The 17631-nt window shown below is 21.1% G+C and overlaps 8 protein-coding genes across 8 annotated transcripts in view; 4 read left to right on the top strand and 4 right to left on the bottom strand. All coding sequences in view use genetic code 6, as the record gives it.

Annotated features, from left to right (window-relative positions):
• Positions 1 to 715: 715 nt before the first annotated feature.
• Positions 716 to 1726, top strand: TTHERM_00881380 (papain family cysteine protease; the record flags this gene model as incomplete). The annotated part of the gene is made up of 1 exon (XM_001016092.3): positions 716 to 1726. One exon carries the CDS (start codon positions 716 to 718, stop codon positions 1724 to 1726), a length of 1011 nt encoding a protein of 336 aa, XP_001016092.1.
• A 1202-nt stretch (positions 1727 to 2928) lies between these two features.
• On the bottom strand, positions 2929 to 3786 carry TTHERM_00881370 (papain family cysteine protease; the record flags this gene model as incomplete). The annotated part of the gene is made up of 1 exon (XM_001016091.2): positions 2929 to 3786. The coding sequence occupies one exon, from the start codon at positions 3784 to 3786 to the stop codon at positions 2929 to 2931; it is 858 nt and encodes a 285-aa protein (XP_001016091.2).
• A 1972-nt stretch (positions 3787 to 5758) lies between these two features.
• Positions 5759 to 5995, top strand: TTHERM_00881360 (transmembrane protein, putative; the record flags this gene model as incomplete). The annotated part of the gene is made up of 1 exon (XM_001016090.2): positions 5759 to 5995. One exon carries the CDS (start codon positions 5759 to 5761, stop codon positions 5993 to 5995), a length of 237 nt encoding a protein of 78 aa, XP_001016090.2.
• Positions 5996 to 6021: 26 nt separating this feature from the next.
• Positions 6022 to 6267, bottom strand: TTHERM_00881350 (papain family cysteine protease; the record flags this gene model as incomplete). The annotated part of the gene is made up of 1 exon (XM_001016089.1): positions 6022 to 6267. The coding sequence occupies one exon, from the start codon at positions 6265 to 6267 to the stop codon at positions 6022 to 6024; it is 246 nt and encodes an 81-aa protein (XP_001016089.1).
• A 2247-nt stretch (positions 6268 to 8514) lies between these two features.
• On the top strand, positions 8515 to 8970 carry TTHERM_000881349 (hypothetical protein; the record flags this gene model as incomplete). The annotated part of the gene is made up of 1 exon (XM_012797644.1): positions 8515 to 8970. The coding sequence occupies one exon, from the start codon at positions 8515 to 8517 to the stop codon at positions 8968 to 8970; it is 456 nt and encodes a 151-aa protein (XP_012653098.1).
• A 2132-nt stretch (positions 8971 to 11102) lies between these two features.
• On the bottom strand, positions 11103 to 12110 carry TTHERM_00881330 (papain family cysteine protease; the record flags this gene model as incomplete). Its single annotated transcript, XM_001016087.3, has 1 exon — positions 11103 to 12110. The coding sequence occupies one exon, from the start codon at positions 12108 to 12110 to the stop codon at positions 11103 to 11105; it is 1008 nt and encodes a 335-aa protein (XP_001016087.1).
• Positions 12111 to 14010: 1900 nt separating this feature from the next.
• On the bottom strand, positions 14011 to 15060 carry TTHERM_00881320 (papain family cysteine protease; the record flags this gene model as incomplete). Its single annotated transcript, XM_001016086.1, has 1 exon — positions 14011 to 15060. The coding sequence occupies one exon, from the start codon at positions 15058 to 15060 to the stop codon at positions 14011 to 14013; it is 1050 nt and encodes a 349-aa protein (XP_001016086.1).
• A 2349-nt stretch (positions 15061 to 17409) lies between these two features.
• TTHERM_00879320 (transmembrane protein, putative) overlaps positions 17410 to 17631 on the top strand; it is a gene marked incomplete at both ends in the record, with an annotated part of 2309 nt that continues 2087 nt past the window's right edge. Inside the window, 2 exons of the mRNA XM_001016084.3 lie at positions 17410 to 17500; positions 17618 to 17631. The exon at positions 17618 to 17631 is cut by the window's right edge and continues 924 nt beyond it. Of these exons, the coding sequence (XP_001016084.3) occupies positions 17410 to 17500; positions 17618 to 17631 (105 nt within the window). The remainder of the gene's footprint in view (positions 17501 to 17617) is intronic.

Below are 17631 nucleotides of genomic sequence, written 5' to 3'. Positions count from 1 at the left end.
AGTTTCATACATAATGAAAATAGAGTCTAAAATTTAGCAGTAAAACTTAATCTCCAATATTTTGTTTTCTAAAAATTAGTATGATATGTATTATTAAATACAAAATATTACTTACTAAATTAACATCAATTATTGCAAAATGTTACAATTTATTATTTAGTTTGAGTTTTTAGGTTATAAATTGTTTATTCTTTTCAAAATATAATTTCATAACTATAATTATTAATTAATTCATACTATAAATTCTAGCTTGAAACAGAATTGAATAATTAATTCTAAAATGACGACATATTGATCTAATAAATTTTATCTAATAATCTTTTAAAAATTTCTTGATTTAAAATCTAAAAATAATATTATTTTATTATCTATCAATTCTTTAAATTATATTTATCATATCTAATTAAACTCATATTCTTAAATATTTGAGGCTTATAATTAAATAGTTTTATTAATGTATGCAGATTAATTTTATTACTAAAATTATATTTTTCTATAAATAAAATTAGAATTTAAGATAAACAATTATAAATTTGGTTAAATTTTTCTTACTGAAGAAAAATTAGTTTTTGTTTATAAAATATTCACTATTATAAATTGAAATTGGCTATGCTTTATATACTTAGACATTTATACTCAAAACATTAAAGAATAAAAAAATAAAATAAAATAAAAAAAATAAAAATAAAAATAAAACTAAAACTTTAAGTAAAGTATGAATAAATTGATCCTTTTGAGTATTATCATGCTCATGCCTCTCTGCTTGGCTCAAGATATAAGTGTAGAAAAACTTCTTGCTTATAATAAATGGTCAAGCTAACATCAAAGAGTTTATCTGAATGAACATGAAAAACTATTTAGACAAATGGTTTTCTTTGAGAACTTGTAAAAGATTTAGGAACATAACAACAATCCTAATAACACCTATTCTGTCCATTTAAACTAATTCTCAGATATGACTAAAGAAGAATTTGCTGAAAAAATTCTTATGAAATCTGATTTTGTTGACCATTTAATGAAAGGAATCAGTTAAGAGGCAACTCATAATGATACTAATAATAACGAAACTTAATTGAGTTCAAATAGCCTTACTTTAGCTGATTCAATAGACTGGAGAACAAAAGGTGCTGTAACATCAGTTAAGAATTAAGGCGGTTGTGGTTCATGCTGGAGTTTCTCTGCAGCTGCAGTAATGGAGTCATTTAACTTCATTTAAAACAAAGCTTTAGTTGATTTTTCTGAGTAATAACTTGTTGACTGTGTCATCCCTGCAAATGGTTACAACTCTTATGGATGTAATGGAGGATGGCCTGTTTAATGTCTGGATTATGCCTCCAAAGTTGGTATCACTACCCTAGACAAGTATCCCTATGTTGCAGTTTAGAATAATTGTAATGTGACTGGTACAAATAATGGGTTTAAGCCTAAAAGCTGGATTTAAATTCCTAACACTTCTAATGACTTAAAAAGTGCTTTAAATTTCTCTCCTGTTTCTGTTCTTGTTGATGCTTCCACTTGGGGTAATTATTATTCTGGAATTTACAACGGATGTGATTAATTACATATTAGTCTTAATCATGCTGTATTAGCTGTTGGCTATGACTAACAAGGAAACTGGATTATTAAAAATTCTTGGAGCACTTATTGGGGTGAAAATGGCTATATGAGACTTGCTCCTAATAACACATGCGGTATATTAAGCTATAATCTTTAAGTTACTGCTTGAAAAATCTGGATAATCTATTATAATTAAAATATATTATTCGTATAAACTATTATTTTATATAAAATGTCATTCAAATATTAAGATTCAATTAGTTTTAAAAACAAAAATTTATTTAAATTAACATAAAATTTATAAATATTAAAAAATAATAATTTATATTTCAAAATAACTTGATAAAATATAATAAAGTAAATTGATTTTACATAAAAATTCAACAAAAACTAACTACATAATTATTTAATCTAAACTTATTCATTGAATTTATACTGTCTAGTTTATATTAAGACTTCTTACTAAGATTCACTGGCTTTTGATTTATATTAAGGTTTTTAAATAATAATTTTAAAAAATTTTCTCTAATGCCTTGATAAAGAGGTTATTTTTAATTTTCCAAGATCATTTTTTATTTTTATGATTTTCTAAAGTAAATTTTAAATTAAAATTAATAAAGTTTGACTAGATACTTTAAATTTACATTATTGAAAAATTTTTTGCATAAATTTCAAAAAATAACTCTGAATTTTCAAAATTTGATATGTATTCCAGTATTTTCAAGCAACAAAAATATGGAAAGTTTCATTCACAATTGAATGAAAATATGAATTTCAGTTTTTGTTTTTTTAATTTGGATAAGTGATTTTTATTAATTTTATTTGAATGCTAACACTATCTATTTAAATTATGGATGAAGAATAAATAAATTATTATATATTTATAATTCTATTAATAATAATAAATTATTTTTAAAATAAAAAATTGCTCTACTTTTATGTTTAGAAAAAAATGATTTGAATTAATTAAGTAGGATGCTTAAAAAAGTATAAAATATGGTTGGATATTCGATATAATTAATGAGGATTAATTTTATTTATTATTTATATTAGGAATTTTTATTTTTAATTTGATCTTAAAAATAAAATTTTCATTTAAAAAATATTTCTAAACAGGTTGTAAAAAAAAATTAAAAAATAGAAAGAGTTAAATTAGCTTAAAATCATATAAATTAAATAAAATATCACCATATGTATATAAAAAGTTGGTGATATTTTAATTACAGGATTAGCAATATTTTTATTAATTTAATGTAATTTAAATGAATTTATATATAAAGCTAATTTAATTCTAATGTTTACTATTTTATATAATATTTATACGAATAATATAATTTCATAAATTTTAATTATAATATCATATCCAAATTTTCAAGCAGTAATTTAAATATTATATTTTAGGATACCGCAGGTGTTGTTAGGAGCAAGTCTCATATAACCATTTTCACCCCATTAAGGTCCCCAAGAATTTTTAACAATCCAGTTATCATGTTTGTCATAGCCAACAGCTAATACAGCATGGTTAAGAATAATAAGAGATTAATCGCACCCGTTGAAAATTCCAGACTAATAACCATCCCAATTGTTAGCATCAACAAGAACAGAAACAGGAGAGAAATTCAAAGCAGTTTTTAAGTCATTCGAAGTGTTAGGAACTTAATTCCACTTTTTAGGCTTAAAACCATTATTTGTGCCTGTCACATTACAATTATTCTAAACTCCAACATAGGGATATTTCTTTAAGGTAGTGAGACCTACTTTGGAAGCATAGTCTACACAGTAAGCAGGCCATCCTCCATCACATCCATGAATTCTGTAACCATTTGCAGGGGTGACACAATCAAGGAGTTATTACTCAGAAAATTCAACTAAAGCTTTGTTTTAAATGAAATTAAATGATTCCATTAAGCCAGTTGCAGAGAAACTCCAGCATGAACCACAATTACCTTAATTTTTAACCGATGTTACTGCACCTTTTGTTCTCCAGTCTATTGAAGTAGCTAAAGTGGAGTTTTTTGAATTCAGTTTAGCTTCGATATTTACATCATTATGAGTTGCCTCTTAACTACCTGCTTTCATTAAATGGTCAGCCAAATCCTATTTCATAAGAATTTTTTGAGTAAATTCTTCTTTAGTCATATCTGAGAATTAGTTTAAATGGATAGAATATGTGTTATTAGAATTGTTGTTATGTTCATTAATCTTTTACAATTTCTCAAAGAAAACCATTTGTCTATATAGTTTTTCATGTTCATTCAGATAAATTCTTTGATGTTAGCTTTACCATTAATTATAAGCAAGGAGTTTTTCTACAGTTATATTTTGAGCCAAACAGAGAGGCATGAGCATGATAATACTTAAAAGGATCAATCTATTCATACTTTATTTAAAGTTTTAGTTTTATTTTATTTTTTTTGTATTTTATTTTTTTATTTTTTTATTCTTTAATTTTTTAAGTAATGTTTCTAAGTATTTAAAGCCTAGGAGTTATAATTTGGATAGTGAATTTTTAATAAGCCTAACTAATTTTTCTTACTTTCTTAAATCACAATTCTATTTATTGAAAAATATAGTTTTAGTAATAAAATTAATCTACATACGTTAATAAAACCATTTAATAATAAGTCTCAAATATTTAAAAATATGGATTAAATTAAAGGTCATAAACAGTATTGAAAGAAATGATAAAGAATAAAATAATATTATTTTTAGATTTTAAATCAAAAAAATTTTAAAAGATGATTAGATATAATTTATTAGATCAATGTGTCATCATATTAGAATTAACTATAAAATTCTATTTGAAGTTAGAAATAATATTGTCAAAATTAATTAATTACTTTAGTTATGAAATAAAATTTTGATAAGAATAAACAATTTTTAACCTAAAAACTCAAACTAAATAATAAATTGTAACATTTTACAATTATTGATGATAATTTAGTAAGTAATATTTTTATTTTATAATACATATCTAAATTTTATTTGTAATTTTAGACTCTGTTTTCTTTGTGTATGAAAATATTTTTTTTACATGTAAAAGATGTCCAAATTATGATATACTTATTTCTTCTTAGTTAAGGAAGTTAGGGTATAGTTTTAATTCCTAATTACTTAAATTCATGGATAAGCACTCAACTATAGTTAATGATGTGAAATAAGAAGAGTAACCGCAAATAAAATTTTTGATTAAAATTCAAATTTATTAAATTAAATTCATGACTTTGATAAATCAAATAGCTACATATTTCACAAACATTGTATAAAAATTAATGATTTTGATATCTCTACATATTTTACAAATATATATAACAAAACATCTATTACATTTTAATAGTAACAATAAATACTTAGACATATCTATTTTATTTAAATAAGCTATTTTAAATAATTTTTATCATTTAGGATAGTTTAAAATTAAAATGTCATTTTTTAGCTAATTTAAAATATTTTTTTTATATGTAAAAAGATGTTTAAATTAAGATATACTTATTTCTTCTTACATAAGGGAGTTAGGATATAGTCTAAATTCCTAATTACTTAAATACCGAAAAACACTCAACTATAGTTAATGATCTGAAATATGAACCATATCCACAAATAAAATTTTTGATTAAAATTCAAATTTATTACTTAAATTCATGACTTTAATCAATCAAATAGCCACAAATTACATAAAAATTGTATACAAATTAATGATTTTTGATATATATACATACTTTACAAAAACATTTAACAAAATATAACAAAGCATCATTACATTTTAATAGTAACCATTAATACTTAGACATATCTATTTAATTTAAATAAGCTATTTTAAATAATTTTTATCATTTAGGATAGTTTAAAATTAAAATGGCTTTTATCCTTTAAACATTTTGCTTTAAATTTGATAGAAAAAAAGTGATTTACTTTCAGAAGGTTTTTTCAATAAATGAAATTAAGAATAAAAGCTAAAAAAAATAAATTTTATTCTCTATCATAGAGATTTAATTAACACAATAAATTAACTATTTTAAAAAAATAAAATTAATTTTTTAAATATATTTTATATAGGTTTAGTATTCATTAATTCATTTTTAACATTGGTTTATTTAGAAAGTTTTTATGAAATTTTTTTAATTTTAGCACAAAATTTTTCAATCAATACTTTGATGACACACTATTTTCATATTATATATCAAAATGTATCAGAATATAAATGTTTGTTTTATACATAGTTTTTAATTTAATTATTTTTAGCTCATCTAGTGTAGGATTTCTACTTTGGAGGCCACCAGTACATCCATAAGAGTAGTAACCATTTACAGGGATGACACAATCAACGAGTTATTACTCAGAAAAATCAACTAAAGCTTGGTTTTAAATGAAGTTAAATGACTCCACTAAGCCAGCTGCAGAGAAACTCCAGCATCAACCACAATAACCTTAGTACTGAACAGATATTACAGCACCTTTTTCTCTTCAGTCTATTGAAGCAGCTAAAGTAAGGCTTTTTGAATTAAGTTAATTTTCATTATTAATATAATAATTAGTTGCCTCTTAACTGATTCCATTCATTAAATGGTCAACCAAATCTTATTTCATAAGAATTTTTTCTGTAAATTCTACTTTATTCATATCTGAGAATTAGTTTAAATGGGTAGAATAAGTGTTATTAGGGTTACTGTTATGTTCCTTAATCTTTTACAAGTTCTCAAAGAAAACCATTTATCTAAATAGTTTTTCATGTTCATTCAGATAAATTCTTTGATGTTAGCTTGAGCATTTATTAAAAGCAAGTAGTTTTTTTTTGTATTTGATTTTTTATTTTTAATGTTTTTAGTAAAAATGTCTAAGTCTATAAAGCGTGGCGGATTTTAATTAGGAATAGTGAATTTTTTATAAGCAAAAACTAATTTTTTAAATTAATAAGAAAAGTTTAGCCAGCTAATTTATTGTTTATCTTAAATTATAATTTTATTTATTGAAAGATACAATTTTAGTAATAAAATTAATCTGTATACATTAATACAATCATTTAATTATAAGCCTCAAATATTTAAAAATACGGGTTAAATTAGAGGTGATAAATATAATTGAAAGAATTAATAGATAATAAAATAATAATATTATTTTTAGATTTTAAATCAAGACAGTTTTAAAAGATGATTAGATATAACTCATCAGATAAATGTTTTGTAATTTTAAGATTAACTATAAAATTCTATTTCAAGTTAGAAGTTAAATAATCAGAATTAATTAGTAATAAAAGATATGAAATAAAATTTTGATTAGAATAAATAATTTTTTACTGTATACTCAAAGAATATAATAGATTGTAACATTTTGCAATTATTGATGCTAATTTGTAAATATTATTTTTTTATTTTATAAAATATATCAAACTAATTTTTAGAAAACAAAATATTGGAGATTAAATTTTACTGCTAAATTTTAAACTCTATTTTCTTTATGTCTGAAAATATTTTTTTTACATGGAAAAAGTTGTTTAAATTATGATATACTTATTTCCCTTAGATATGGAAATAGGAAAAAATATAAATTCCTAATTAATTAAATTTATGTACAAAAACACCCAAAAAAAGTTAATGATCTGAAATAATTACCAGAGTTATGAAAAAAAATTTTTGATTTATATTTGAATTTATTAATTAAATTTATGGTTTTGATCAATCAAAAGCCACAAATTAAATAAACTTTGTATAAAAATTAATGGTTTGATATCTCTACATATTTTATAAATAGATATAACGAAGCATCTATTACATATCTAAGCTAACCATTAACACTTCAAGATATCTATTTCATTTAAATAAATTATTTTAAATATTTTTTATCATATAGGATAGTTAAAATTAAAATGTCATTTATTAACTAATTTGATGTTAATGATAAATCTTTCCATACTTAGTTTTAAATTTAATAGAAAAAAAGTGATTTGCTTCCAGAAGATTTTTTAAATTGATAAACTTCAGAATAAAAACTAAAAAAAATAAATTTTATTCTACTTTATGGAGAATTTATTAATACAGTAAATTCATTATTCTTCAAAAGTAAAATTAATTTTATAAATATATTTTAAATAAGTTTAGTATTCATTTATTTATTTATTTTTAACAACCTTTGCTTGATTGCATTTAGAAAGTTTTATGGAAATTATGACTTACTTTTTATTTTATTTTTAGCTTTTACTTGGGAATTAATAAAGCATATTTATATGAAGTATTTTCATTTAAAGTGACTATAAAATTACTTACCTGTGTAGAACAGGAAAAAGGATTTTGCTTTATTAATTTACTTATAAATTTGTATAAAATAAATACTTTAAGAAAAGTATTAATTAGGTCTGTATATATTGCATTATAATAATTCAAATTAAAGGATATTTTGATATATTTTTCTTTTATTAAAGGCATACATACTTATATGTTTATACTTTAGTCTTATAGTATTTTATTTAAATTATTTACATTTTAATAATTTTTTTGTCGAATTTTGAATTTTATTTGAAATTAACTTAAAAATGTTCTTACTAAATATTATTTAGCTAAATATATGTTAACATAAAAATCTTAAATACTGTAAGCTCTTATCAATTAACACCCACCCACTTTTAAAATTTTTTGTGATATTCTGGGTGCAAATTGCAATATATAGTCAAAAATCTATAATAAAAATATATTATTGGTTGACTAAATCATAATAAATAAGTAAAATATATATAAAAAAAAATATTTATAAAAATATAAATAAAAAAAAATTAAATAAAAATATATATAAAAAAAAATTAAATAAAAATAATATAAAAATAAATAAATAAATGAATAAATAAAAAATTATTTTTAAGATGTTTTCTGAGTGCATGTTTCATGTGCGAGTAAATTCCATTCCATCACCAATTTTGTTTCCACTTTTTAATATTGAAGAAAAAGTTTTTAATTAATTAGTTATTAGATGGAAAAAATGAAGAAATAAAATGAAATAATAACAAATTAATTAAAAAATAATAAAATAATTGTTGAAAATAAAAAAATGAGTTAAATAAAGAAAGATAAAAGAAAATAAAACACAAGTTCAATAAATAAAAAAGTAAAGGAAAGTAAGTCAAATGAAAAGCTAATAAATAAAAAAAAAGAATCTTATTGTTTTAAATTTATTTTTTATAAATAGTAATGTCACAATCCAAAACAAATAAACTGTTTTTACCTAAGAGAAAGTGCCAATTTTGAGAGATTAGTGCAATTTGCTAAAGCAGAACACAAGCCTGATCCACCTTAATCATCAATTTTGTTATAACTTTTTAATATTGAAGAAAAAATATATAATTAACTTGCTATTAGAAGGAAAAATGAAGAAATAATAAGAAATTAATTAAAAATAATAAAATAATTGTTGAAAATAAAAAAATGAGTTAAATTAAGAAAGATAAAAGAAAAAAAAAACACACAATTACTATAAAAAAGAAAAGTAAATAAAGTAAAATATTAATAAATAAATTAAAAGAGCTATATTGTTTTAAATACAATTTTATAAGTAAAAATATCACAATCCAAAACTATTAAACTGTTTTTATCAAGTATAAGTTTTAGAAGGAAAAAATCAATAAAAAATAGATAATAAATTAAAAAATTTAATTTAAAATAAGTTGAAATAAATAAAAATATTAGTAAATAAAATTTACTAATCTAAACTATAATTTCTTTTAGAAAAAAAATTTTTAATATAGGAAAAGTTAAATATGTAGAAAATATTATTTATATTAATCATATTTATAAATTAAATATACTTCAGCTCAATATGGAGAACCTAATGAGATTAATGCTAAGAATTTTAAAACTTTTAATATTAGTAAAAATAAATTTAAAGAAAATTTATTTAAAAAATAAATAATTACTTGTTTGAATTCGTAATAATATTTAATCTATTTCATTTATTTTTTTCTTTCAAAAATATTGAATAGCAATTAAATGAAATTTAATTTATTATAAGTTAATAAAAAGAACAAATAAATTATATGAATTTGTAAATTTATTTTAGCTAGAGAAATCACAAAAAATTAGTATAACCTTGATTATTAAATCTTAATATTTATATATATGTATAGTACCCGAGGGTATTGCCTTTTTCAAGGCTATACACTGAAATTTTAGATATTTAGGTAATATTTGAAATATCACAAATCATGATATAATGGTTCATGATATTTCAAAAGCAGGAATAGCTATATATTGATTAAATTATATTTGATCTAATTATTAAACTATTTTAAAATTAATTATGAGTTTAATTATAATAATGAATTTTATTTCTTTAATTTAAATTAGTTCTGGAATAAACTTTTTTGGTACTATTATACCATTAATTTATGCTTAAATTATTATTTTTAAATTTAATCAGCCTCTTTCTACTTAAGTAATTTGCAGTAGGAAAGAATAATTTATATTAATAATTGTGCATAAAAATATAAATGACTCTCTACTTTTATTAAAGTATGATAATTTTTATAAATTTAATCTTTCTTATTTTGAATTAGCTGTCACAACATTGGATCTTTATTTAAATAGAATAACAAACAATTCATAAAAATACTTAAATTCAATTAACAAAAATTGTATTTGGATTATTTTTCATAAAAATTCTTAGAAATTTCATGATCTTATTTATGAGAAAAAATTTAAAACATATAAAATATACATTGCATTGAAATGAAAATTTACTAGTAAATAATAAAAATTTATTTTAATCTAGATTAGAGTAAAATTTGAAATTATCTGTTTAAGTTTATTATTTCTACTCAGGATTGGTCTAATTATTTTATTTGATAGATTATGCTAATTTTCTATTCTAACTCCAATTGATTTGACTGTTTCATTTCATTTTTTAACTGAAGGTTTGATCATCATAGGTAGGTCAGTTAATAAACACTATTTCCTAATCACTTTCAATAGCTTAGTTAAGTATAATAAGTTTATTTGGTTAAATTGAATTTTCAACTAAGCAGAAAGTACATTTAAAAACACAGTTTTGCTTGGTATCAGTTTAAATATATTAGATACAGTATGTGGGGTGTTGTTAACACTTTTGTAAAAATGGTTATTAATCATAAAAAGAAGATTTCTATATGACATTTTTTGAATTATTTGTTAAAATATCATATTTCTTCCTAATTTGCTCCTATTTTTTTTGAGCTATCAATAAAAAATTATTTTTTTAATCAAAAACCAGAAAATCTAGTACGAGGTCTTTATATAAAGTAGTTTTGGTTAACTGGGAGTATATTTTTAATGAATAAGGCTAAATTAAATAATTTTGTAGTTAATTTATGTTGAATTTTTTTATAAAATAAATTTACTTTAATATATTTTGCCAAGTTATTTTTAAATATAAATTATTATTTTTGAATATTTATTAATTTAATGTTACTTTAAAAAAAAATTTTATTTTTAAAACAAACCTAATCTTAATATTTGTATGACTATTTTATATAAAATAATAGTTTATACAAATAATATATTTTAATTATAATAGCTTATCCAAATTTTTCAAGCAGTAACTTAAAGATTAGAGCTTAAGATACCGCATGTGTTGTTAGGAGCAAGTCTCATATAGCCATTTTCACCCCAATGGGCGCTCCAAGAATTTTTAATAATCCAGTTTCCTTGTTAGTCATAGCCAACAGCTAATACAGCATGATTAAGTTTAATATGAGATTAATCACATCCGTTGAAAATTCCAGATCTATAATTATGCCAATTGGAAGCGTCAACAAGAACAGAAACAGGAGAGAAATTCAAAGCACTTTATAAGTCATTTGAAGTGTTGCGAATATAAATCCACTATTTAGGCTTAAAGCCATTATTTGTACCAGTCACATTACAGTTTTACTAAACTCCAATATAGTAATATTTTTCTAGGGTAGTGATACCTACTTTAGAGGCATAATCCAGACATTAAGCAGGCCATCCTCCATTACATCCTTAAGAGGAGTAACCATTTGCAGGGTTGACACAATCAACAAGTTATTATTCAGAAAAATTAACTAAAGCTTTGTTTTAAATGAAGTTAAATGACTCCATTAAGCCAGCTGCAGAGAAACTCCAGCATGAACCACAGATACCTTAGTATTTAACCGATGTTACAGCACCTTTTGTTCTCCAGTCTATTGAAGCAGCTAAAGTAAGGCTTTTTGAATTCAATTAAATTTCTTTATTAACATCATTATGAGTTGCTTCTTAACTGATTCCTTTCATTAAATGATCAACCAAATCCTATTTCATAAGAATTTTTTCAGCAAACTCTTCTTTAGTCATATCTGAAAACTAGTTTAAATGGATAGAATAGGTGTTATTAGGATCGCTGTTATGTTCCTAAATCTTTGACAAGTTCTCAAAGAAAACCATTTATCTAAATAGTTTTTCATTTTCATTCAGATAAACTCTTTGATGTTAGCTTGACCATTAATTATATGCAAGAAGTTTTTCTACACTTATATCTTGAGCCAAACAGAGAGGCATGAGCATGATAATACTCAAAAGGATAAATATATTCATACTTTAAAGTTTTAGTTTTATTTTATTTTTTTTGTATTTTATTATTATTTAATGTTTTGAGTGTAAATGTCTAAGTATATAAAGAATAGCGAATTTCAATTTGGAATAGTGAATTTTTTATAAGCCAAACCTAATTTAACTTCAGTAAAAAAAAATTAATCAGCTTTTCTATTGTTTATCTTAAATTGTTATTTTATTTATTGAAAAATATAATTTTAGTAAGAAAATTAATTAGCGTACATTAATAAAACAATTAAATTATACGCCTCAAATATTTAAAAATATGGGTTAAATTAGAGATGATAAATATAATTGAAAGAATTGATAGATAATATAATAATATTATTTTTAGATTTTAAATAAAGATAATTTTAAAAGATGATTAGATAAAATTTATCAGATTAATGTGTCGTCATTATAGAATTAAGTATAAAATTCTATTTCAAGTTAGAAGTTATATAATCAGAATTAATTAGTAATTATCGTAATGAAATTTATGAAATTGTATTTTGAAAAGAATAAACAATTTTTAATCTAAAAACTCAAACAAATTATTGTAACATTATATAATTATTGATGTTAATTTAATATGTAATATTTTTTATTTTATAATACATATAATACTAATTTTTAGAAAATAAAATATTGGAGATTAAGTTTAACTGCTAAATTTTAGACTCTATTTTCTTTATGTACGAAAATATTTTTTATGTAAAAAGGAGTTTAAATTATAAAATACTTATTTCTCCTTAGATATGGATGTTATGATATAATATTAATTCCTTATTACTTAAATTCATGGAAAAACACTCAACTATAAGTTGATTAAAATTCGAATTTATTAAATTAAATTCATGGTTTCATCAATCAAATATCAACGTGTTAAATAAAAATTGTATAAAAATTAATGATTTTTGATATCACTACTTGTTATATATATAGATATAATAAAGCAATTTTTACATTTGGATAATAACCATTAATCCTTAGAGATATTTATTTTCATTTAAATAAATTATATTAAATAATTTTTATCATTGAGGATAATTTAAAATTAAAATGGCATTTATTTATTAATTTTATGTTCAAATAAACCTGTAAACACTTTATTTTAAATTTTATAGAAAAAAAGTGATTTGCTTTAAGAAGATTTTTTCAATTAATGAAATTAAGATTAAAGCTAAAAAAATTAAATTTTATTCTTTTTTATGGAGATTCAATTATTATTAATAGGTTTACTATTCATTATTTCATTTTTAACAGCTTATGTTAGATTTTTATGAAAATTATGTATTATTTATAATTAAATTTTTTGGGAATTAATAAAATATATTTATATGAACAATTTTCATTTAAATTTATTATTAAACTACTTACCTAAAAAGAACAGGAAAAAGAATTTGGCTTTATTATTTTACTAAAAAATTTGTATTAAATAAATACTTTAAGAATTATTTAAAATATTTGCAAAAATTATTAATTATAGGGTCTTGCATAAAGTTTTAGTAAACTTTAAAAATTTTTATTTATTTTATGCGATTCGTACAATCTTAATTGAATTTAAGGTATTTAAAAACCTTAATATAAATAGAAAACTAGTTAATCTTATTAATATAAAGAAGCTTTGATTAGCTAGACAGTATATTTTTAATGGATAAGCTTACATTAAATAATTTTGTAGTAATTTTTGTTGAATTTTTTTTTAAAATAAATTTACTTTATATATTTTGTGAAGTTATTTTTAAATTTAAACTATTACTTTTAATATTAAAAATGTAATTCTAATTTAAATAAATTTTAAATTTTAAAAGTAAATATTAGTATTTGAGTGACTAATTTTATAGTTTATACGAACAACATATTTTAATAAATTTTAATGATAATAGATTATTTAAAATTTTCAAGAAGTGATTTAATAACCTAAGTTTAAGATACCGTATGAGTTGTTAGGAGCAAGTCTCATATATCCACCTTCACCCCAAAGAGTGCTCCAAGAATTTTTAATAATCCAGTTACCTTGTTCATCATAGCCTACTACTAATACAGCGTGATTAAGACTAACATGAGAATCACATCCGTTAAAAACTCCAGACTTATAATCAGTCCAATTGGTACCATCTACAGCTACAGAAACTGGGGAGAAATTCAAAGCAGTTTTTAAGGCATCTGAATTGTTAGGAATTTAAACCCAGCTTTTAGGCTTAAAACCATTATTTGTGCCAGTCACTCTACACTACATCTAAACTCCAAAATAGTAATATCTGTCTTGATTTAAGATACCTACTTTGGAGGCATAATCTATGCATTAAACAGGCCATCCACCATGGCATCCTGAAGAGGGGTAACCATTTGCAGGAATGACACAATCTAAGAGTTATTACTCAGAAAATTCAACTAAAGCTTTGTTTTAAATGAAATTAAATGACTCCATTACACCAGTTGCAGAGAAAGCCCAGCATGCACCACAATTACCTTGCCACTTAACCTATGTTACAGCACCTCTTGATCTCCAGTCTATTGAAGTAGCTATAGTAAAGTTCTTTGAATTCAATTACATTTCATGATTAGCATCATTATGATTAGCATCATTATGATTAGCCTCATTATGGTTAGCATTAGTATTATTATCCTATTAACTGGCTCCTTTCATAAAATTTTCAACAAAACTCTATTTCATAAGAATTTTTTCAGCAAATTCTTGTTTAGTCATATCTGAGAATTAGTTTAAATGAATAGAATAGGTGTTATTAGGATTACTGTTATGATCCTAAATCTTTTACAAGTTCTCAAAGAAAACCATTTGTCTAAATAATTTTTCATGTTCATTCAGATAAACTCTTTGATGTTCGCTTGACCATTTATTATAAGCAAGAAGTTTTTCTACACTTACATTTTGAGCCAAACAGAGAGGCATGAGCATGATAATACTCAAAAGAATAAATCTATTCATACTTTATTTAAAGTTTTAGTTTTATTTTTTTGTATTTGATTTTTTTATTCTTTAATGTTTTGAGTAAAAATGTCTAAGTATATAAAGCATGGCGAATTTCAATTAGGAATAAAGAATTTTTTATAATCCAAAACTAATTTTTAATTCATTAAGAAAAGTTTAAAAAGCTAATTTATTGTTTATCTTAAATTATAATTTTATTTATTGAAAGATATAACTTTAGTAATAAAATTAATCTGCATACATTAACAAAAACATCTAATTATAAGTCTAAATATTTAAAAATATGGGTTAAATTAAAGGTGATAAATATAATTGAAAAAATTAATAGATAATAAAATAATATTATTTTTAGATTTTAAATCAAGACAGTTTTAAAAGATGATTAGATAAAATTTATCAGATAAATGTGTCGTAATTTTAAAATTTCTATAAAATTCTATTTCAATTTAAAAATTATATATTCAGAATTAATTAGTAATAAAAGCTATGAATTAAAATTTTGATGAGAATTAACAATTTTTTACCTATTTACTCAAACAATATAATAGATTGTAACATTTTGCAATTATTGATGCTAATTTGTAAATAATATTTTTTATTTTAAAATATATATTATACTAATTTTTAGAAAACAAAATATTGGAGATTAAATTTTACTGCTAAATTGTAGGCTCTATTTTCTTTATGTATGAAAATATTTTTTTTATATGGAAAACGTTGTTTAAATTAAGATATACTTATTTCCCTTAGATATGGAAGTAAGGAAAAACCATAAATTCCTAATTACTTAAATTTATTTATAAAAACACTCAAATATAAGTTAATGATCTGAAATAATAACCAGAGTTACGAAATATAATTTTTGATTTATATTTGAATTTATTAAATTAAAGTCAGGGTTTTGATCAATCAAATAGCCACAAATTAAATAAACTTTGTATAAAAATGAATTATTTTTGATATCTCTACATGTTTTATAAATAGATATTACAAAGCATCTATTACATATCGATACACACCATTTTCACTTCGAGATATATATTTCATTTAAATAAACTATTTTAAATATTTTTATCAAAGAGGATAGTTGAAAATTAAATGGTATTTATAAACTAATTTTATGTTACTGACAAATTTTTCCATAGTTTGTTTTAAATTTTATAGAAAATAAGTGATTTGCCTCCAGAAGATTTTTTCAATTCAAAAAACAAAAAAATTAAATTTATTATTTATTAATTTCTACAATTAATTTACTATTTTTCAAAAGTAAAATTAATTTTATAAATTTATTTTAAATAGGTTTATAATTCATTTATTTATTTATATTTAAAATCTTTTACTTGATTACATTTAGAAAGTTTTATGAAAATTATGTATTAAGTAACAATTTGGAGTATGATTAGTCAATTTTTATTCATCGTAAAAATGATTCAAACAATTTTTGCAATAGTAAAGTTTGTTATTCGTAATTCCAGTTTACTAATATAACTAATACAAAATATTTCTATAAGTTCTTAAAAGGTTTTATTAATTTTAGGTTATATTATTAGTATTTAAAGATTATATATAATCTACAAAATTTTAAATTGTTAATTATTATTATAAGTTAGCAGGTATAAAGTCTAATATTTCATTTACAGTAACTAGAACATTATAATTATCCAATTGATTATTTAATTGTTAATATACTCTATTTACAACTGCATATTTACTAATGGATACATTTTTTAAATTGTTAATTCAACTTTTGTAGGTATTTAAAGTGTTAAAATTAGCACTTCTACTGTAGATAATTTTATTGTCATGGATGCAATTTAGTAAGTTTCAATGAAAAATATCAATATCTTTTCAAGTAGTATTAGCAAAAATTTCTTAAAATAATAATAAAATTATAACACAACATTAGAAAACATTAAAGGTGAAAGTCTAAAGAGAAATACATTAATTAATTAGATTGGTTGTTAATATTTAAGAATACATGATTTTAAACTAAGTCAAACTAGTTAATCTGATTTCAATTTACTCATCACAGAAGAATATTTCGATGTTTATTTCTATAAAAATATATTTGTTTAGATATTAAATTTAGTTTTTTAAGAAAGTGATAACATTAAATTATCAATTGTTTCTTCAAAAGTATTCTTTAAAAATATTTAGCTTAAGAGACTTAACTAGAATGGATGGATTTAGCTTATTTGAAATAAATACTTAAGAGCTTGAAATTTAAGATTTCTTTTGTAGTTTTTGCAATACCAATTAATAGATTTATTTGGTTTAAATTCAGGATTCGAATACAATAAAAATAAAAAATGTGCAATTAGAAAAAAGTAATATCTCTTTACAAAAATGGATAATTAAATTTAAAGTAAAGTTCATATTGATGATTTAAGAATTAATTCTTGTCAGCCATAATCATCTCTAGTATAAATCGAAAACTGTAATTATTTATAAATTATTTCATCTAATTTTAATTCTAATGAATGCAGTTAGGATGGTTGTGTCTTTATAATTAAAAACATTGGTAGTTTAAATATATAAGATTCTAAATTTATAGGCAATGTTTCTAAA

This window comes from Tetrahymena thermophila (assembly GCF_000189635.1).
Source record: "Tetrahymena thermophila SB210 genomic scaffold scf_8254648, whole genome shotgun sequence".
Taxonomy (NCBI): domain Eukaryota; phylum Ciliophora; class Oligohymenophorea; order Hymenostomatida; family Tetrahymenidae; genus Tetrahymena; species Tetrahymena thermophila.
The sequence above is the reverse complement of the archived record's forward strand: the minus strand, read 5'-3'. Positions and strand labels throughout refer to the sequence as shown.